This window comes from Gadus chalcogrammus, chromosome 1 (genome assembly GCF_026213295.1).
Source record: "Gadus chalcogrammus isolate NIFS_2021 chromosome 1, NIFS_Gcha_1.0, whole genome shotgun sequence".
NCBI classification, from domain to species: Eukaryota; Metazoa; Chordata; class Actinopteri; order Gadiformes; family Gadidae; genus Gadus; species Gadus chalcogrammus.
Genome location: NC_079412.1, coordinates 8,185,130 through 8,207,953, shown reverse-complemented (window position 1 = coordinate 8,207,953; position 22,824 = coordinate 8,185,130). Strand labels below are relative to the sequence as shown.

The 22,824-nt window shown below is 43.6% G+C and overlaps 2 protein-coding genes across 2 annotated transcripts; both read right to left on the bottom strand.

Annotated features, from left to right (window-relative positions):
* Nucleotides 1-522: 522 nt before the first annotated feature.
* acvrl1 (activin A receptor like type 1) lies at nucleotides 523-12,524 on the bottom strand. The gene is made up of 10 exons (XM_056586880.1): nucleotides 11,920-12,524; nucleotides 8,849-8,923; nucleotides 7,967-8,206; nucleotides 7,253-7,443; nucleotides 7,031-7,130; nucleotides 4,558-4,704; nucleotides 3,752-4,027; nucleotides 3,263-3,460; nucleotides 2,287-2,417; nucleotides 523-1,643 (listed from the first exon to the last, which is right to left on the bottom strand). The coding sequence occupies exons 2-10, from the start codon at nucleotides 8,919-8,921 to the stop codon at nucleotides 1,497-1,499; spliced, it is 1,503 nt and encodes a 500-aa protein (XP_056442855.1). The 5' UTR covers nucleotides 8,922-8,923; nucleotides 11,920-12,524; the 3' UTR covers nucleotides 523-1,496.
* Nucleotides 12,525-14,361: 1,837 nt separating this feature from the next.
* On the bottom strand, nucleotides 14,362-19,851 carry ankrd33aa (ankyrin repeat domain 33Aa). Its single transcript, XM_056586895.1, has 5 exons — nucleotides 19,593-19,851; nucleotides 17,717-18,057; nucleotides 17,317-17,446; nucleotides 17,019-17,159; nucleotides 14,362-16,369 (listed from the first exon to the last, which is right to left on the bottom strand). Exons 2-5 carry the CDS (start codon nucleotides 17,990-17,992, stop codon nucleotides 15,555-15,557), a joined length of 1,362 nt encoding a protein of 453 aa, XP_056442870.1. The 5' UTR covers nucleotides 17,993-18,057; nucleotides 19,593-19,851; the 3' UTR covers nucleotides 14,362-15,554.
* Nucleotides 19,852-22,824: the final 2,973 nt, after the last annotated feature.

The following is a 22,824-nucleotide window of genomic DNA, read 5'->3' as shown; positions in this document are numbered from 1 at the left end:
AGGTTGGATCCCTATTGTTTTTGTAGCGATTGTTATTTTTATTATTTTATATTATAGGCCTACTTGGTTTCACGTTTTTAGGTCCAGTCGGTTGTATTGGTTGTAGACTTGTTCCTTATAGGACAAGTTGTTTTCCAGCAAGAAAATAGGTGTTCCTCTACGTTGTGCAGCCCAGTGAATATGAGACTGGAGTGACACTGTCCCTGTGAGGAGGAATATACAACTTGAGCATTAATTATATCCACCCCTTCAGCCGACTGACCAGACAGACTGGGGCTTTGAGAGAGTATTATCTCTGTAGTTTGGGAAACATCCAAACATTTATCCCCCCCCCCCCCCCCCCCCCGCCCACACACACGCGCAAACACGCACGCAGGCACACACCCACTCACACGCCCCCACATACACAAATACACACACGCAAACACGCACGCACGCAGGCACACGCACCCACACCCACACGCACGAAAATCAAGAAAACACAGGTTGACCTACATATATACAGGCTAAATTGTAACCAATTGTAACCAAACTCAAAACCGATATTTTTGCATTTAATATATCTTTATTCTCCTACGCTGAGTGGAGCATACATGTGAGATAAGGCATAGGTATCTCGATACCACCATGTGATTTCATATCTATTGATGTGTCGATATGCGTTTATTTTGAAATAGACATATAGAACAAGTGGGACTTTTCGATAACTTCTTTGGATGCAAAAGAAAATACAAAAATATATATATTTATATTTATCGATCGAGATGCCTATTGAGGCGCTTAAATCAATTAAAAGATAGAACGCATTTGTGTGAATCATCCTTGCACGCAGCTCTGCTGTAAAATCCCTATTTTCTAATGACCTCTACTGGTCATCCACAGAACAGCGTTTCGATGTAGATAGGCCTATATGAGTGCTTTACTAGATACAAATCTGAATAAGAAAAATAGGTCAACTATTAAAGAAAAAAGAAAAACAAAATAAAAAAGAGGATAACAATTAAATAATAATAGTAAAATAATAAGTCTTCATCATACCTGCTTGGAGGATGAGTGCTATGACAGGATTATTGCTTTATGTTTCTGTTGAAGTCATGACGTTACTCAAGAAGCTTCATTGAAATGGGAGCACCATGTTTCAGTACACAATAAAGCCTAACATTAGTGGAGATATTTAGCTGTGTCCAGGTGCTTTCATGGCCTCTTTGCGTCTACAGTCTTGGCAGATAACAACAAAAAGAGGAAATATGACTCAAGTGGTAAACCGCATCATCTGTGGGAGTGGGCTATAGTGCTGGAAATATAGTAGACTGAAAAGTAGGCTAGGCGGAAGAAAGAGCCTCCAGGGGCTCGATCGTCTAGACACCATAGCTGAAAGCCAATCGTTTAGCGAAATTGTAGTGACTGCGCAAGTCAAACAATATGCTAATTGTAGGCATCTAGTCCCGCAGGAATCGGACAAAAAAAGTTTGTTGACTGCTTCTCCTGAAGCGGGTTCAGAGGTCCTGCTTGAGCTTGTCTAATGCATAGTCATGGCCGAGGTCCAGTTTAGACAGCGTCTTCCTCACGCGCAGCGCTGTGAGACGGGCCGCCGGGCACTGGGACCAGCACTCCTTCATGATCTTCACAACACTGGAGAGGATCTGTGGGCATGGACACAGACACAGACACATCAAATGAGGAGCATCGAAGATGAACCCTACCGCATAGTATTCAACAGTGCCTCGATGAAACTCGTAAGCAAGTGAATCGTTCCCTTTTCTTTATTTTTACAATATGAACATGATTGTGTTTTTGTAAATGTATCTATTTTGTGATGGATATTTTTTCCGATTTTCATTATTAATATTAGTTCTTTCTCTTGTTTTTCCAAAATAAATGAATAAATATAGATGATTATTAACATTCTACTGATCTGTAAAACTTGTTTATTTGAAAACCAATAAACACAATTTTTTTTTTTTTAAAGATGTACCCAGCCTAAACAATTTGACTAATGGAACAATTTTGAATTGGCCTTGTTTTGAATAATATGCTAGAATGATTTAGATCAATATTCATTTTGCACTATGCGTCCTATGCTTACAATGAAACAGCACTTAGTGGTCTATTTTTGTAAAAAGAGTTGATATGATTCTTATTCATGGTGGTTAAAAGCTTGATAATCAGCCCTAATTAGTTTCTTTGTTGAACCAAACCAAGCAGAAGTGGTCCTAGTTGGGTTTTGACGAGGACAGCAGGGATTGGGTTTTGATGGGGCCTGTAATAGCTGCGGGGTAGTCTCACCGGGTGTGAGTGCAGCCTGTTGTGCGGGCTTGGTCTCTGCTGGTCTACACACACCACCTTCTTCATCTCTTCGTAGCTGGGGTCTGAGGGCACCATGTCAAAGAAGGGAGGCTGGTACTCTTCCACGATGCCTGAAACACAGAAGGACAAACCCAGGGATTGCATTCTGTTGGACCTTTGTAAAAAATATATATATCTTAGCGGAATATTTATAGACTGGAGAAGATTAGAATGGTTCTAATCTATTTGAGGATTAAGCGTTAGATAAGCATGGAACCCCTATAATATATTTCCACATAAATATGCAGGACACAGCCATCGGTTAATACATTACTGAAATAGCATTATCACAACGCAAGATAGGCTCATGTGGGTGTTTTCCCAAATATGTTGGCCCTGATAAAAAAGAGAGCAGGGGACAGATAATGATTCCCCAGCGACTACACAGCTGAGGGAGATCAAGTTGTTTGTGTGTTTTTTGGCAGTGTGTAAATGCGTTCCTGCAACTGGATGTGTGTTTGGACATTAAGCATCTGGACTATGTTGGAGTGAGTGCTGAAGCCAGATAACGCTGTTTATAATTACTGGACTGCTAATCGGCATAGAAGATAAGAGACACAGACACAGTCTGAGCTCCGCACACAGCTGGGCCAGAAAAGAAAGGACTGAGGAGAGACACACCGCTAACTGCCTTCTACACATCATATTGCAAGCAACAGATTTACAACGTAACAAACAACCACACAAACGCAGGATGCGGATAGAAAAACACTCTTTCAACATAATGTAGCAAGCCAAAGACAGGCCACAGATAGCAAAGACACTTTCAACATAACGAACGACCTGGGCTAATTCTTAATATATCCATTTACTCATATTCTCTTGCCTATAGAGCTATTACGGTTTTATACTTTAGACCTCGCAGGACTGGGAAAGTACTCCTAATGCAAAAGTGTTTTTGATTCTGGTTGCTAACCATTGACGTTGGTCCTTCGGGTAATTTCCCAGAAGACGAGTCCCAGCGCCCAGATATCCGTCTGCTTGTAGGACTCAAAGATGTCAACGCGGATGGTCTCGTCAAGGACCTCGGGGGCCATGTAGCGCTTGGTTCCGACGCGGGGGTTGTTCCCCACGTCCAGATCGTCGTTGGACTGCGAATGGATCACTGCCAAACCTGGAAGACAGGCGATGAGAAAGGCTGTGAAGATTACGGTTCACCACCGGAGGTTAATTCTTGCTGTATCACAACTTTATCTCAAAGTGGACACAACCACTAAGGAGTTTGAACGCAGAAAAAGGAAAGAAACATTATGCCATTTGTTCACATTTTTATCTAAGGTGTGGCTAACTTTAGTAGGGCTGGCTACAGCAGGAATGCACCCTCCGGCCTGACAATCTTAATATCATCGTGAGGGTATACCAGTTGAGCTAAACAGGACCGTAACACCCCCCTCCCATCGCTCACCAAGGTCAGCGATGCAGCACTGTCTGTTCCTCTTGACCAGGATGTTGCGGCTCTTCAGGTCCCGGTGGGCGATGGCCGGCTTGCCCTGTGAGCTGAAGATCTCTGTGTGGAGGTGCACCAGCCCACAGGCTATGGAGAGACACATCTGTAGGCAGCTGTCCGGGTCCAAGGCGCTGTACTGCAGCACGTCGTACAGAGAGCCCAGCTCGTGGAAGTGGGTGATGAGCCACAGCTGGGTGCTGGAGTTCTTGGAGGTCATGTCTGACGCTATGAAACCTACACAGGTCACGGGAGACACAGACCAGGCAAAGAATGTTCGGTAACCAATATTAAGGTGTTTTTAAAATATTTTTGTGCATGTTTTAGGGTCTTCTCATTTCAATTGTAAAAGCGTTGCATCAAATCTCTGCGTTAACTTTTATGCACTGCTAAAATAAATTATAATGCTACCAGTGCTACTTATAAAGGAAATGAACGTAGAGCACTTCAGTTGTTCTCAGCCTCACTTTTAAATCCATGATAAACGTGTGTACGAAACGACTAAATGTAATCATAACAAAATAGATCTATGTATGAATTGTGTAACATAGTATAAGAAAAGATCTTCATGTCCTAGCGAGAAACCAAATAACTTGCGTATGCTACTGTTTATGCTACCCAGGATGTTGTAGTATAATATAGTATAGTATGCCTTATCCATGCTTCGACACACAGGCCTTTGTAGTATAATATAGTATACTTTGTTCATGCTTGGTTACCCAGGCTGTTGTAGTATAATATAGTATACTTTGTTCATGCTTGGTTACCCAGGATGTTGTCGTGTCGGAGCTGGACAGTGTTGTAGATCTCGGTCTCCCTGAACCACGACTGTTCATCCCTGGAGGAGAAGATCTTCACGGCCACGCTCTCTCCCATCCAGGTGCCCCTCCACACCTCTCCATACCGCCCTTTACCTTGTTTGGAGAACAACACAATAATAATGTAACAATCATCAGGCTTTTTCTGATTGTGTATATCCAGAGGCGTCGTCAGCCCCCTTTTTTTACTGGCCCCCGTCAAAGTCTCCAGTGCCCCAGTAAAATTCCAGTGATCATTATTAAATGAATCTGCATTAGTTCCACTCTCACTATGGAACCTACAGGATACCACAAGCGCATCTCCTGCTGCCTCGGGAGTTCTGAGTCGAGCCTGCCACTTACCAGCCAATCAAAAAAAGAAAGGGGCTACATAATAGCCAATCAGAAAATAGCACTACTGCATCTGGGTAAGATTTAACGCAACAACCAATGAATAAAGCATAGTTATTCAGGAATCGTTCACGTGATTCTTCTGAATGTTTCGTTGTAAACACAGTGGAAACCAAGGGAGCTGGAAACAGCACAGAGAAAGTCATCCCTTGTTTTAATGTAACAACAAATGCACAACTTGTTTGACACAAACAATAACAACTTGATTGGTGTTAGAGAATGTTATACAGTTTTTCAATACTGAGAGTCTGTAGCCTATATTTAGCTGCTAGCCCACAGCTTTACAGCCTGCTCTTTCTCACACACACACACACACACACACACACACACACACACACACACACACACACACACACACACACACACACACACACACACACACACACACACACACACACACACACACACACACACACACAGACACACCATGCGTGCACGCACAGACGCGGAAAATTAATATTGAATGAAAAATTGTCTGTCTTCAAAACTTGAGAGCCCTGTAAAAGTATCGGCATTTGTTTTGTGAAGCTGTCCTCTAAAACTAAACATTAGCCTTCTGAAAAATGATCAGGAAATTCTTCATGAACAGAGGCAGAGCAGCAGTGAGGAGAGGTGAGGAAGACGAGGGAGGTATGATAATTGCCCCCATTAACGTAAACATTAATATTTATGCTGGTGATAGCCAACAATTGCTAGTATGATGTGCTGTGATTTGATCAATCGTTTAATGGCAAACTTAAATAAGTTTGCTGCATTTGAAAATGTAGCCTACAATCTACAGAATCAGAGTGGGCTATATTAAAAGTCACTAAAAGTCAGTATGAAGGCTTTAGTATCTAAGCTACAAAGAACTGCAGTATTGCCAGGATGACTATAGGACCCTACGGTAAATTCAATAGTTTTCTCATTTTCAAATAACAACCTGTAATAGGCTATCTGACTGGTTTTGCCTTGGAGGGAAGTACATCTCAATTCTGCCTGTTCAGTTTTGTCTATACTGAAAAAGGTTCCCTGTTGTTAAGTAGGAAAGCCTATGAAATGCATGCAGTGAGTATACCTAGGCCTATGTGGATGCTGCTGGCTAGTGGCTGCTACACTAATTGAGGGAAAGAGTGCTGGAGCAGGCGGAGGAGGAGGAGGAGGAGGAGGAGGAGGAGGAGGAGGAGGAGGAGGAGGAGGAGGAGAAGGAAGAGGAGGATGAGAGAGGGGAGAAAGAGCACAGGCTGGGCAGTCTAGGGCCAGGCAGGGGGAGGGGGAGGGGGAGGAGGGAGACAAGCAAGAATTGGATGAGGACATGATGGGGGCTAGATGTAAAACTATTCAGAATATGGAGGAGGATATCTGTGACATAGGGGAGATATATTTTTTGTCCATGTCGTTCTGCCCAACTAATGCTGTTTCCACACAGTTTGTGTATACATGTGCATGTGCATTTTAAATTTTACCATCTTGTTAGAGTTTGTTAGCCTAAGGCACAACTTCTCCTTAAAAGGGAGCATCCTGCATAATACTGCTTTAGATAAAAAGGTGAAGGTCATAAAGAGGTGAAGGTCATAAAGAGACTTTTTGTTTATTTGTTTGTTACTTTATTTGTTACTTTATTTTCCTGAAATACTTATTTGAAATGTGGATTGAGGTTGAGGTAGCTAAGAATCTGAGTCTTTCTTATCTTAAATGGTTGCAGATAGAGGATCTTATAGTTTGTAAATCTTTGAGGTGTGTATGTGTTTAAATAAATATCATGTACGGTACTTATGAATCTTTGAATCTTTACCTTTACCAGTGCTTTAATATATAGCCTACAGTATGACAGTGTCAATAATGATTTTGAAGCTCGTACACAGCCTTCTGTAGCCACCTATTTCATATTGTGCGCACATAAAACAAAAACAAAGAAAAGTATTGGGAGTTGGGGGCCTATGCCCCAGCAAAGCTCTAGGTCTAGCAACGCCCCTGTGTTTATCTAACTTTAAGTATCTACATGCATATTTGGTGGTTATAAGAGTTATTTGAAGCAGGTACACAGACTGACCGACACACTCTGCCAAGGAGATCTGTCTGGCCATGGTCCTCTGAACCAGGTAGGGCAGCCCGGTGCCACTTCCTGACGTACAGAACTCATCAAAGAGCTCCTAGAGAGGTAAATAAGTATCACAGATGTACTGGTGATTAAAACCGGACTTTATGTGTCGCTTATACAACTTTGTAATAAATGTAAAATGTAAGTTTGCAATAAATATATTATAAGTCTTACCCCGTATGTTGGATCTTCTCCGCTGGCCACTTTCACCATGGTTAAATCACGGCCCTTCTCCTTACCCAGAAGTCTGCAGTGCGTCCGTTGAGAGCGCAGCCACAGCCTCAGGGTACATAGAGCTACACCCGTGATGAAGGCCAACGCGAGAGGCACTGCGATCCACAGTACAAGGCTCTTCTCTGGAGGTACTGTTTGACAGTGGTTGATGATTATTACATGTTATAGCAATAATATTTGGGGGGGGGGGGGGGTTCACAATTTTTTACTGATACTGATGCTACAATAACTACTGATTCTGCAATAATCGCTGTTTCTACAATAAATGCTGATTCTACAATTACTGCAGTTTAAGTGTAACTTACACTAACCATCCAACAGAGGGGGCTAGGCTCTGGCTTTCTAACTGAGGACTGAGCTTGAAAAAATGACCTCTTCTTTGGAGGATATCACCATCCAGCCTTGCCTGTGTGTCCCACAATGCTTTGTCCTGCATTTCTAGTCCAGAACCAGATTAATGAATCATCAAGGCTATATGCTCACTGTAACACTCAAGGCTTTCATCCACAATGTTTAAGCATTAAGATGCATGGTTTAAGAGTCAGGTTAGAAAGTCCACTATAGTTAGAAAGATTGAAAGTGAGTTAGTGTATAGTTAGCAGTCAAGTTAATTGATTAAACACATATTTGCCCATAAACTAGCGAGGAACTGACCTATTTTGGGCGGTGGCGTGGTTAAGGCATTGCAGCGGTCTGTGTAGCAGCAGTGGATATAAAAGCCGTCAAAACGAGAGCCGCAGTTCTCCTTGCGGTTCCTGTGGGAGAAGCAACCTCGGTCCTCCTCTAGGTTCACCGTGGAGTGGAAACACACGTCTCCTCTACAGGTCGCGTTGCTGCTGCACGTTCCTTTGCGGTTGTCACACACACACAGCAGATTCGCCTCAGCTTCATCAACTGCAGGAGATGAGAAGAGTGGGGTTGTTTAGGTAAACAAATGTGGAAATAAACACACACACACACACACACAATCCCAAATTAATAAATCCATGATTTAAAGACAAATGGTTTTGGATGATTTCTGAGACTAAAGGCCTAATGAAGAGATTAATGGTGAAGCGTAAACACACACACACACACACACATACGCACAAACAAACTGCTTGTGAAGGTAGGATCATACGTCATACGGCCCTACCAGCAATACGACCTGGTATTCCTAGGGCGGAAATACAGCAAGAAATGTTCACTACACTTCCTGCACTAGAGAGGTATCTCTCAGAGAGCAGGCAAGCAGAGGCACAAAGAGGTATTCTGATCAGGTTGTGGGTTTACGTTTTTTTCAGGTCTGAGACAGAAAGAGATTGTGAGATAGATAATGAAACCAAAAAAGGACAGTTTAAGGGAAGCAGGCGAGACAGAGAGACGCCGTGTGTGTGAGTGGGTGTGTGGCTACGTATGTGTGAATGTGGGGAGGGGAAACTCAGAATCCATCGCCAGTGAAAGAGGTAAACATTAAGTGATTGAAAACCCACACTTGCAAACACCATATTCAATTTCATGCGAATTCAGAGAGGGTTTTCCCCTGGTTTAACTCACCTGCATGGACCGCACAGGTGAAGAGAGACATCACAGCCAGTAGCAGGAATACAAGCAGAGCAGACCTCCCCATCACTGTAGAACAGGACAAACAAATAATATTGAGACTGTGCTATGTAACCCTCATGGCCATCTATGGAGTGGGGTTACACCACAGACCTGGTGGCGGATCGGCTTTTTGGCTGTCACAAAAGATGAAGCAGGTAGAAACTATGCCTTCAATGTTTTATGTGTTATGTTACTAAGAATACACAGATGTGCCCAAATGACAATGAATTATCCATTCTTCACCAACACTGAGTGAGGCAACACAATGCAAGGGTCCGGACAGTCTGCCGCTCTCCGATTTGGAGATCCCATGTACGCCTCCATGGCGACATTCAGACCAGCCATTTAAGTGTCTGTGTGCCTGTGTGTCTATGTTCTTGAGGTAATGTCCCAAGTGCCTTGTTTTTTTTTGGAGACCGCATTAAGTGCTGTGCTACAAGTCCCCCCGTCCAACGCTGGCCTCCGAGACGAGTTGCAGTGTAAATATTGATGGCTTGACTTCCTGCCATTGAGAGGGCGCGGCTGGTCTGGGGTCTGCCCATTGTTTAGGCCTGCGCTGCCAAAGGGTCACGCACGCCGGAGGACTACAGGGGGAAAATGTGCATTCAAACATTCTTCAGGCCGGAACACACTGTAACCCTGCATGCAGTGGCACCGTTTAGCCCCAATTATACACTTCAGGTGAATAGACTAGTGATAATGTTCGTAGAGCTATAAAACACACGCTTTGTTGTGTTACTCGCACCATATGTCCAACTGTCGTAAATGTGACTACTAGGTTGTATTGTTGCGAAGAGATTAATATCTACCCACACTTTTAATCATGACTGCCCTGGTCACTGTTTCAGTATCAGAGAAGTGATACTATGGGACAGATAGTTCCGGGCTGCCTGGTTTGACAAGTGAAATATTAAACAAGTCAGAATTGTAGTCATTAGTTTCTCAATGAGTTCCAGATGAGTTGGGGAGTTCTTTTTGGTTTAGCTGATATCAATACGTGAAAGAAAACAACGTTCAGCTTTTTATCTTTTGTATGATTTCTTTTTAAATGATATGTTGTTTTTGAGAAGCAACTATTCATCGTAACGGGAGAGATGAACATTCTTTTTTTTAAAGTTACCCAGATTCACACACACACACACACACACACACACACACACACACACACACACACCACACACACACACACACACACACACACACACACACACACACACACACACACACACACACACACACACACACACACACACACACACACACACACACACACACACACACACACACTCAAGCAGTTTGAAGCTTCTTCTGCAAGAAAGAGGGAGTCAAGGGCTGTGAGAATTCCACATGTCAGCAGAAAGGTCAAGCCTTTGGATTTGCAAATGAAAGCAAACACAGGAAACTATCAAATTAGAATCAGTTTCTCATGTCAGTGATATCAGCAGAGAAATTCAGTGAAGATTCGGCCATGGGCCTTGATGGGCCAGTAGGTCCCGTGGACTGTAGATATGTGTGTGTGAGCGTGTGTGTGTTTGTGTGTGTGTTTTTGTGTGTGTGTGTGTGTGTGTGTGTGTGTGTGTGTGTGTGTGTGTGTGTGTGTGTGTGTGTGTGTGTGTGTGTGTGTGTGTGTGTGTGTGTGTGTGACGTGTGTATTCCCCCCCCCCCCCCCCCCCTTCAGTCACACACACGCATATACCTCACACAGCACATCCACATCCACACAGAAACAAATCCCATTAGTGTGGGGGGGAGTTCTTCTATCTGACGTGGCTTTACAGTAATCAACGTTCCATCATCAGGACCAGCCCGGGCTCCACCAGACGTCCTATCTCAGACTCCTCTCCTCTAGTTTGTCTCTGTTCTGTCTCGACGTTGGCCCCCGCGGCGCCCCGTGGGAACGGAGCAGTTGTCATCTCTCCCTCTGATCTGGGGCCGCTGGCGGCTGGCGGAAGCCAATCCCTCATTCCATCTGGCCGACGGTAACGTTGGGGGAGTTGACGACAGAGGCCCTCGGCTCTTTGCGTCCTAGCGGTACCAGATCGCTTTGCAGCGTCAGAAGAAATCCTTGCGGTCATGTAATACGGTTGATAGGGTCGTCTTGTATGAGACCACCAAGATGAAAGATGAAATGGTCTTGTAGGTCATCATGGGTGCCTTTCACAACCATCATTATTTTTAATGGAATTCCCCATCTACCTGGACGGTTGGTGTGTGTGTATGTCCTTTGACGAAAACCTTAAAGGCCCATCTGATTGGCCTCACCTCCAGGGTGTGAATGTAATTCCTTTAAATCAGTGTGTTGACATGAACCAATCGTATTGCTCTGCATGGACATGGCCACAGCCTTAGCTGTTCTGTTTTAGTTACAGTAAATGCCAGCGAGTGTTCTTCACACATGTCAATTAAGGGAGACAAATCACATGAATACCTGCTGCAATAAGATACTTCCTTTGACTGACAGGGTTTTCAACATGACATAGATACATAGAGATTTTTAGGGAGAGAGATGGAGAATGAGAGACAGAGTTAAAGAGAGATAGGGCGAAAGAGAGACACAGAGAGATAGGGAGACAGAAAGAGAGAGAGAGAGAGAGAGAGAGAGAGAGAGAGAGAGAGAGAGAGAGAGAGAGAGAGAGAGAGAGAGAGAGAGAGAGTTGAAGATATGCGCTCTAATGCGTTTGAAATATCTCTAGTTTGCATCCAAACACTAAAAAAGCTGTATTAGAATCCAATTTATATTTACCTCTGTAATAAACAAATGATGGGGTTAAGCCTAGCCTATCTAAGTCGTTTATAATGCAACTGGTTTCAGCTTTGCTTGGGTAAGAGGTCATGGAATAGAGCCAGGTCGCACAGCAATCACACATATCGTCGATTCGTCAGCGGATATCCAAACCTGTTAATGTTCATGTAGCCCTATATAAACTATAACACGTGTCTTATGTTAAAAGGAGAAGACAGTAGGTTAGTAAGAACAAAGGATACATCTTAAAACACATAGAAAGAATGCCTTTTTACATTACCTGTATTCCACTCGCTCTTCACTTTGACACAAATAAGCCTTATACCCCCATTTCAACAGATGGCTGAAAGACTTGTTTGTAGACGGAATATCATTCAAATCAAAGATTCTTCTACCTCAATCTTAGATGAATCAAACCCAAATCGCATGGTTTCCTTGTTCTGATCTAACACCTTGGATACGTTACGCGCGGCGCGAGCACGCACCAGCCATGTTTCTCTATAATTCCACAACTTTCTATCTTCTTATTCCATTTTCTCCGGGAAAAAAAAGTGTCAATTCGCGAATAGATTTACGATTCAATGTCTAAGATGTGCCAGTTATCGGTACTGACCACCTCGGCTCGTGGGCGATACGGATGGAGGAGGCTACATATCTCAGCCCAAATCTGCGCTGATAAACACTCGACTCGAAGCTGAAGTTTGCTGCATAACTTATCTTCCGCTTCGGGGAAAACTAAAATCGCCGTTCTGTCTCATTAAGCACGAGCATTCTCCTTATGTTCCTGATCTGACCGAAAGATTACATATTTGATATAGTTTTCACGTCCCACCCCTTATTGTGTGGATGTGGACGGGGTCTAATGGAATGTGTTCTCAGAGAGGTTTTCCTGTTGCTCTCAGAGCTCGCATTTCTCTTTTTTTCTCTTTTTCTGCTTTTTAGGTGGAACGGTTATTATTATAAAATGGCCTATTGATGCGAATCAGGGGTCACCAACCACTGACTTACTGTCCACAACTGCCAGCAAACTGAAAATGATTTAATGAAGGTCGACAAAATTATTCAATATATCGCGATCAGATCAATCTAAGGATTAGCCTACAGGATTAGCTATATTTTGTGTTAAATCCTCCAAAATAGTGTAGGCTGCTAGTAGTCATTTGAATTGTCCGTTCTAACCTGTATTGTTAATTAATCCGATGGCGCTCCTTTATCTACTGTACATGTAGGCCTTCCATCCTTTGGCTTTGGTGAATGACCTGCAACTTTAATCTCGAAACAATCTTGGCCACTTTATATATATGGCAAAATAGATTTTGTTGTTTCTATTACCAATTACTCTTAACTAGAGCTGTCAAGCGATTAAAATATTTAATCGTGATTAATCGCATTAATGTCATAGTTAACTCACGATTAATTTTCTATGCTAAATATCCCTTGATTTTTTTGTCCCATATAATTCTTCTCATTTTAATTCTCTTATCAACATGGTGAAGTGCATCGGCTTGCCTTGTGCAAATGATTTTTTATCGATAACAACATTGGCATATACTGATCGAAACAGGACGATACAAAAAAAGAGCCTATAGTGCAATTAAACGACTGCTTTGAACAAATGTCATTTGAACATAGCAGTCAGGCTACTGCTTCTTTGTTTTGAGGCAAAGAAAAAAAAAAAAAAAAAGTTTTTGTTAAATAAAATAATTGCGTTAATCGCGCGACAATTTTTTAACGCCGTTAAAATTGGTTTGCGTTAACGCCGTTAATAACGCGTTTAACTGACAGCTCTACTCTTAACGTCTCTATGTGGGCCTGTGTCATATTAGTTCCCAGGGACTGATGTTTTCTTGGCTTCCTGTAGAAACAGCTGGAGCTTTCGTTTGGTGTTTGTTTGGAGGAGATAGTATTTTTCTTTTTTTAAATCAGAATACATTTTCCATTCAAAGTTGCTGTAGGTAAGATTCAAGAGTTTTAGAGAGAGAATAAGAGTGAGAGCCGAAGTAGGCAAGCCTTTCAAACTAAACAACCAAAAAAATGTCCCATCACACTTTTATCCCTTGCCCCTTGTGATCTCCCGCATATAGAAGTGATACAGTTCACGCACCTGCTATTGGCAGGGAGATGTATTCCCTGAACCAATCCCGGACGAGATGGTCAAATTATATGAGCCGTTTCATATTTTTTTTTACTGTCGTATAAACAGGCAGGCGTAGTGAACTCAAAGCATATACTCAGAGGATTTCACACACCACATATACATCGTGTATAATATATAATATATTTAAATCTCATAAAGCACCTTTAATTTGGATGATTAAATAACATTTCTCTGCATTATTGTCTTACAAGGCAGCATCCGCTATAGCGTACCATGTGCCCCTTAAATCTTCTTTCCTGTATAATAACCATGAATAATGGATAAAATAATGCTAGATCAAACAGTCGGTGGACAGGAACTGGTTAAAGAATGCAGTTTAATTTTGAACTTTAAAACAGAATGCTTGTTTGGGCCTACTTGGTCAAACTTGAGGTTTAACCTCTCACTCTCAAAGAGACTTTACATTCACATGTCCCCCTTCTTGCAAAATGGAAGTGAACCAGTGTACTTGTAATGTACCCTGAGAATATTGAATGTGAAATGGTCTGTTGCAGAAGTATTGATTTCAGAGTGAAGATGAAGAGTATATTTTTCATTATCAATCATAGCTCATTAAATCAAAAGGTTATTCTGTACTCTATTCTCACACCAGTCCAATCACACTTTCCATTATTTAATTTTTTTACCTCTTGACCTGTGCTCCATTCAAGGCTGGTCGAAAAGCCGGATCATGACGCAATGATGGCAGGTCTTAAAGGATCACACTTCAGGATCAAACTAACCTGCCTCGGTTCTACCTTTGGCTCCCACGAATAAGATCACTTAACTTGATCTAGAACCATTAACAACTGAAGTTACGTGCTTTTCTCTATGTGTGCACTACACATAACTCCATGTTAGGGAATGTTTTTATTCAAGTATACCTACACAACCCCCAACATGACCCAAATTAGTGAAACAGTTGAAAAAAAACAGTTTTTATGAAATTATTTATGTGCAAGGTGAAAACTGGCAAACCAAGTTTTCATGCATAGCTAGCTGCACTGTTTACTATAAGTGCCGTGAGGTCAGAGGTGGCCAGTGAGCCCAGGTTCAGCAAAATAAAAGGTCCAGGTGCAAGATAGCAGCCTCTCCAGATTATTCCCTCACTCAACATCCCCCCAATCTCCGTCTACGACAGAGTTTACAGAACTTTCTGCAGCTCATCATAATTTATTTACCCTAAACAGCATAGATTAAACAACAAATGTCCCCCTCTTAAGTAATTTACGCCTCACTGTAACAAAGGTGAGCTCTGGTTAAAATGGCTGCCATATGAATATATTTACAAACCATGTGCGATATAATTTATCCCTGAGTTTGATGACTGATGAGAGTAGCAGTTGATAGATTATATTTTCTGCAGTAAATAATATATTATTTTGCTGTATTGCTTTCAAATGATCCATGATCCCATGATGGCACTCTAATAAGGTTGTTCAGTTTGTCCTAGTAAGTGCACAAACTCCAGCTGGATGATAGCAATGTGCGTGAAAATAATCTAGTTAGAAATTAAAGACGAATCAAATAATAATCTCGTGTTTGTTTTAACATGAAGATATCAAGACAGATCTGAGAGCCTTGGGAGTCTTCTTCCACCATGGACATTGACATTTATGTCACCACACTCTGGGTTTCAATCTCGGACAGTGAGACGCTTAGTGTAGTCAATCCATTTGCTCCTTTGTTGATCAACAGTTCATTTCCAATAGCCTATGTTCCCACTGGGGTCAGAGTGATGGCAAACATCTCCATGGCTGTCAGAGTCCTCAAATACCTCAATGGCCCCTTTTCTTCGATATACGCTTACTCTCTTTAACCTTTTTATCCTGCTCCTCCTTCTCCTTCTCCTGTTTCTTCTTCTCCCTCTTCTTCTCCTCTTTGGCCTCCTTGTATTTCCAGATGGGAGGCTCTAGGTAACCCTTCTGCCTCTTCTTCTTCTTCTCTTTCTTCGGTGTGGGCTCCCCGGATTTGGTGAGCTCTATTTTGGGGACACAGCCCGAGGGGTAGATGTTGTTCTGCCGTGTCATGCCGCGGGGCATGAGGCCCCTCATGCCCCCTGAACTCTCCTTGGGCTCCTGGCAGCAGGAGGTCAGGCACGCAGATTGGCTGGACCGGGGCGAGGCCGAGGTGACGGAGCCGTTGCTGTGGCACACGCTGCCCTCCTCCAGCTCCTTGCTGCTGTGCCGGGCCAGCAGCTCCGCCACCGCCAGCCGGCGCTTCCCGATTTCCGGCGGGCTGGTGGGGCAGAGAGGTCGACACGCGGTGGCCACCAGAGGGCTGTGGAGACTGGTGGTGATGCGCACCAAGTGGTCCATCACTCCGTTGTCCTGGGGGTCGTGGGGGAGGGTGATGGTGAAGGTGTCCTTTATTTTCTGGCCTAGCTTCTGCCTGGCGGTTTTGGTGGCGGTGGCTTTGGCCACCAGGTGCCTCAACTCGGGCCACTCGGGAACGTAGCTCTCACAGAACTGCTCGGCCAATGGATGGGCCTGGAGACGCCGCAGCCTGTTCAGCGTCTCAAACCTCCCGGTCTTTGTGACCCAGTCCTTCAAACCTCTTCCCCGGGACAGGTCCAGCGCATTTATGTCCGCACCTTGACGTTCAAAGGTGGAGGTAAAAACAGGTGATGACTCATGTTAGGTTGAGATTTGGGCCCAATCCCATTTCTACCCCTTACCCCTTCCCTTTACCCCTCCCCCTTGTTTTGAAGGGGTAAGGGGAAGGGGTAGGGGGTAGAAATGGGATTGGGCCCATTTCTAACCCTTACCCCTTCAAAACAAGGTGGAGGGCTAAGGGGAAGGGGTAAGGGGTAGAAATGGGATTGGGCCTTACTTCACTGTGATGGGACGCATTGCGATTGCCTCGATGTATTGTTTAGATTCTGGAACATCGTGGCAATGAATTCAATAGGTTAACAGCAAATAGCTTGAGGGTTTTCTAGACTAACCAGACTATTCAATATTTGGTTGAACGCAGCTAATGTAGATTTGTAAAAGGGACTCTTTATGTTTTTTGAGTGGGTAAAAAGTTTTTTTCCTAGTTGTGTCTATGTTGTGTTCCATAAACCATGCAGTCCAAGCAGCCTAAGGTCTTTTGTCAGTGACATCAGATGTAGGCTATTGCTCATGGTTGCTAACATTGGCAAATTCAATATCAGATCTATTGACTCATAGCCATGCTCATTGGTGGCTACATGTTCTGTCTCAAAAGCTGTGTGGTTCATTGTAGGTCTGGCTTTTTACCATGCATGAGTAGGGCGGCTAAACAGTCCTCGCGTCCTTGTAGACCTGCCTTGATGAGGGCCGTGAAGCCACGGGGATCCCTCATCTCTGTGTCCACGCCAGGGTAGTAGTTCATGATGTAGTTAAGGACAGTGGCGAACCCTGGATCATGAAAGAAACTCCATGTGATCAATCACACCAGCAAGAGAAAGGTTTGGCTAATATACCGGTAGCAAGCTTTAGTGCTGATATAGTTAATGATCTAGAATTAGGCCAATATAGGTAGCTATATAGTGGCGATGATGTAATGTTTTCCTACCAGCCTGGGCAGCGATCATCAGTGCAGTATTTCCATCTGCATCTTGGTGGTTGATGTCTATGTGCGGACATACATGGAGCGCATACACGATGTCCAAGAAACCTTTGGCCACAGCCACCATCAGGCCGTTCTAAAGGGGGACAGAATATATGTTTTTTTGAAGGTGCGTTATAGGGAGATTATATTGGGCTCATTCACACTGCACAGAGTACACAAAATATTTAAGGTATCCATCTACAACACCGGTCAGGCCTTACATCCTATTCAAGCTCAATGAAGACCCAACCCGACCGTTTGTGAGCAGTTTGATGTCCATTTAGTCATTTGGAAACTGAATTGGATGCAGTTGGATAAAGACTACACAAAATGCCTCGACTACATCTGCATCCAGTCTGCGCACCCTGCCGTTGACGTCCAGCTCCATAGCCTGCTCGTTGGTGACTCCCGCCTCCAGGAACAGCGTCAGGGTCCTGACCTGGTTCAGGGCGCAGGCCTCGTACAGCGTGTTGGCAGGCACCTGGTCTCGGTCTTCCTCCTCCCTCTCGTAGTCCGGCAGCACAGAGTCATCAGAGAGCACGCTCCCCGAGTCGGACTCATCCGACTCTTTATCCAGCAGGCACTCGTGGTCATCCGAGGGTCCGCGGCCCAGGTGGGGGTCATCGCTTAGTGTTGCCATGGGCCTGGCCCCTATAGGACACTGGGGAGGCACGACTGTGGGGCCCCCACGGTCCTGTACGCCCACTGCGGAGACAAACACCACCACCAACCGCTGTAACACAAGGGCTCACAATGCAAATCCTTTAACGGGAGCTGGTCAGAATATAAACACGAGCACACGGTAGTGCTCGTAAGGACTCAGGTCTTAGACCTAAATAGACCTTGGGACCTCAGAAAGCAGAGGCAGTATGTAAAAGAGGATGACCAGATTCCAGGCCTTGTCGGGTCGCTTATCCAAGCCGGTCTGTGATCTGCAATGTGGCTGAGCTGTGCCACGTGCCGCAGTGCATGTGAAAGGCTCAGTGCTGTTACAAAACAAAGGATGATGATGACTACGGAGACACTGGATCTATCTGCAGAATCGCAACTTGAATGACATCATTTAAATACTGATAGGATTGGGCATCTCTTTTGAATATAGTTATTTTGTGTTTGAGTTTAAGATTTATTTTAGAAAAATACTATTATTCTTGACCAGTAAGCTGTCAGCAGAATCTATCAGAAAGGCTTTTGATCGATTTTTTTTTCAGAAATGCCATATAACTAACAATATAATGGTGATATGGTTCAAAATGATGTGGTCCTGCCAAAGGCATATACAGATTTAAATACTGTCAAGGGATATAGAATTAGATACACATTGCAGCTACACTTTAAAACGACAACATCATGAGCTCTCTTTTATTTTATTAAGCCTGAAAGACTATCTTAAGCAATGTATTCAATTAAATGTTTGCTGAATTGTTAATGTACGTTTGATATCGATGGATGGATGGATACACACATTACTACTACATTATCCCACAACCTAACATAAATGAAGGATGGATTAGGCTGATTCGGCTGTCTCCCATCATCCCATCATCAGTGGCACCAAACTGGCTCACTTCATAAAAACCATGGAGTCATTTGACACATCCACCCCTCTGCGCTCATTAGCTTAAACATATCCCAGAACACGCTTCACTCAAACGCTACAAGGAAGAGCTCCTCTGCATTAATCCTGTAAAGCAACGTTTTCATTCAGGCCCTACCGTTGTTGTTGTTTTTGTTGATCTCTTTAGGCGCGAGGAGATCGCTATCACACAATTCATGTTCCCTTCTTCCTGCCGCTGCATTCACACACTCACACACAAACAGACCCCCCCCCCCCCCAATACAGACACACAAACCCTCACTCACACACAAAACACTCATTCACACTTACTCTCACACACAAAAACACACACACACACACACACACACACACACACACACACACACACACACACACACACACACACACACACACACCGTCACGCACACACACACGTTCACAAATACTCACACACACACACACACCATGCACACACACACGTACACACATACAGACGCACACACTCACATACACACACACGGTGCTGAGGTTGATTCCTCAATAAGAAAAAGTGTCTGAGTTGTCTAGTGAATATGTTGCACAGATGCTACTGGTACAGTGATAACGGGTTTAGCGTATATAAAAAGAAGGGTTAAGGTAAGGTAAGGTTAGAGTTCGATGTATATGATAATCATGGCCTTACCATAAAAAGAGTCAATCCAGTTTCACTCTGTCTCTCTTTGTCCGTTTTGTGTGAGGTTACGCTCAGAGCATCCCCCATGTGCTGAGACTCTTCGTTTAGCCTACTCTTAAACCAGATTAGTATCCCACCGTTAGTCCTGGCTGTGGCACTCCTTCTGCTGCTGAGCTCCCTGGCCCTCGATCCTGACAAGACAGGTCCCAACATAGCTTCTGCTGGCCTAAGTCAGGCAGTAAGGCCCTGCACTCTCATCCCACTTATAGGAGGATTTGAGGATTAGGAAGCAAAAAAAAGCAGCAGCCAATCTTGGACCCCTTGCAGTTAGTTAGCAAGCTAAGTTAAGACTTCCTGCTCCCTTTGATCTGCCACACAATCTCTTTTCCTTTATTCTCCTCTTTCTCATTCATCAGCTTTCGCTCAATCCGTCCATCCCAGCTCACCCTCACTCTCTCGCCCTCGCCCTCTCTCTCTCTCTCTCTCTCTCTCTCTCTCTCTCTCTCTCTCTCTCTCTCTCTCTCTCTCTCTCTCTGTCTCTCTCTCGCTCACTTCATCTTTCTCTATCTGTCTGGCTGTCCAACATTCACATTCTGGCTGATTCAGATGAGCTCCAGCCCCCAATCTGTTGTGCTGCTCAATTTCTGTTGAGGTCCCCCCCCCACACTTTCTGGGTGACTCAAACCGGCTCGGTGTGAGAATGAGTTGACAGTCTTCACTTTGTTTTCCCATGAGAATCCTTTTTGCATGGACATCAAACCAAACCCACTGTTAATTCATTGCTGCTATAGTCGCTTTTCACATGACAGGGGTTCATCTACAACTTTAGGATTGTGCAATAACTTGGTGTAGGGCATCTTTGGAAAAATAAAGTTTGCTTAGGGCATTGTGCAATATTCCTGTTGTGCATGTTCTGGTGTATATGAATTTGTGTGTGCTCTTGAATTTTAACTATAGTTTGATCGTACTTATATACCGATATATTGCGTGTATATATTGACAATTATTTATAAGATATCCGCAGAGATATTACTGTAACATACAGGATGAATCTGCCACCAGACATATGTTTTGTAAAAGGGGTTGGTCTAACAACAATATATTCAAAAAGCTGTAAAAACAAATTGGAGTAAATGTAGTTTGCTGAAACAGACTAATCTAAATAGACCTTCAGACGTCACTGTTTATGTTTTCAACTTTGCAACAGTTACTGCAGGGTCTGGAAATAGTCTCCCCCTTCTGGCCAACATGGGGAGGGCAGGAACAACGTCGACATGTGGACCCTAACCCGCGCGACGTCACACAGCATAGGGGTCGGCGGCCTTGGTTGACTCAGTCTTTAAGTATATCGGGGATGTGAAAAAGAGCTGACGCATTTGAAAACACACCTAATTATCTTGTATTAGTGTTCTTAAAATAGAAAAACTGTGCCTTTAACTCAAATAGTTTGACCAATTCCCCCCCCCCCCCCCCCCCCCCCCACACACACACACACACACACACACACACACACACACACACACACACACACACACACACACACACACACACATACACACACACACACACACACACACACACACACACACACACACACACACACACACACACACACACACACACACACACACACACTGTGGCAGATTAAAAAAACTGTGGTGAGGTGACAGCTCGAGTTATGGCTTTTATGGTGGAAAAAAACAAAAGCGCAGAGGAAGTTAGTCAGAGGAAAGGGAAGTTGGCTGGACACAACTATGAGGGTGTGGGGGCAGAACATTAGCCTAAGAACTTGGAGGGCAGAAACATAAGAGATCTGGATTCACTCAGGAATCAGTGTAGGGATAAAGGGTACATTGGATATGAAGAGTGAGAGTTAAACTGGTCTACCGGTAGCTGTAAACCTACTCGGCAAGGCAACACATAAAGCACAATTTAGTTTATATTGCCTTCTTCCTCCTCCTCTTCCTTTCAAACTGACGGTTAAAGGATACGAAATTAATTTAGGCTATATACTTTGCAGGGTAATATTTTGTGCTTCAACAGAACATTTTATTTAGTTTCTTCACTAGTTTAGATACACGATAACGACACGAAATGAAAATTGCCTGACATCCTTCCCCACAAGAGGGCAGCAAAGCAAACACAACCCTCGGCAGCTGGTTTGCGTTTCCACAATACGACACAAGCTAGCAAACTGATTCGAAAGACAGACATGTGTTGGGCTAATATTAGATTCTTGGCAGTATGTTCAGGACCTCTCTTATAATACCGCTTAGCCTTGACTCACACAACCTCTGCTACAATGTTTTTCAGCAATGTCACGCTAACTCCCCAACCTCCTCCTTCACAAATACCATCATTCAGCTCTTATTCTGAAGAGTCTGTAAAGTTATACGAACCTGCGTGATGTAAGAACACCATTTTTTTTTTGATGAACAGCCTTAAGGATAAATTGTAGATACATGGGGAGTGCTCACATTAGGATATTAGAAGTTGGCCTGAAGTCGCAGCAAGTTCACAAAAGAATGTGCATAAAAGTGCCTACATTTTGGTCCGGTGAAGGATTTTTCCAGGTAGACACACTCTACCCTCAGTTTGGGGGAGGGGGGTGTCTTTTAAATCCTTCCCAGCAATCTGCCAGACAAACTGCCCATTATTAGGTTGTCAATTATTCACAGTCACTTAACATTCACTGTTCAATAAAGTCAATAATAAAAGTTGTGTTTCCTATAGGAGCTCGTTCCCCTGATGGCTCGATGTAGTTGATATTCAGTCGGAGGATCTCTCTTTGTGAGTAAATGTGGTTGTCGTTGTAAAAGGAATCTGCTGACATGGTTTTGAACCCTGCAGACATTTAATCAGAGGGAACAGCAGATTGTTCAGCAGACTAGTGCTGTTTAAGTTAAGGAGGGTTAGATGGTTGTGTATTGTTTAGTAGACTAGTGCTGTTCAAGTAGGGAGGGTTAGATGGTTGTGTAGTGTTTCCACTGGCCGATGACCAGTGGAACTATTAGCTAAGGGTTATTTTATACAGACTGTCTTCTTACAGCAGATCCTTATGAGGCTTGATTTCAATATGGCTTGGTTTAGCTGCACACACACATACACAAACACACACACACACGGGCGCACGCACACACACACACCATACTGTGATTACATAAACCCTATCAGCCAAAATCCTGTTATCATAAATCATATTTAGCACAACTACATCTGGGTGTGCATGTCGACGACAGTT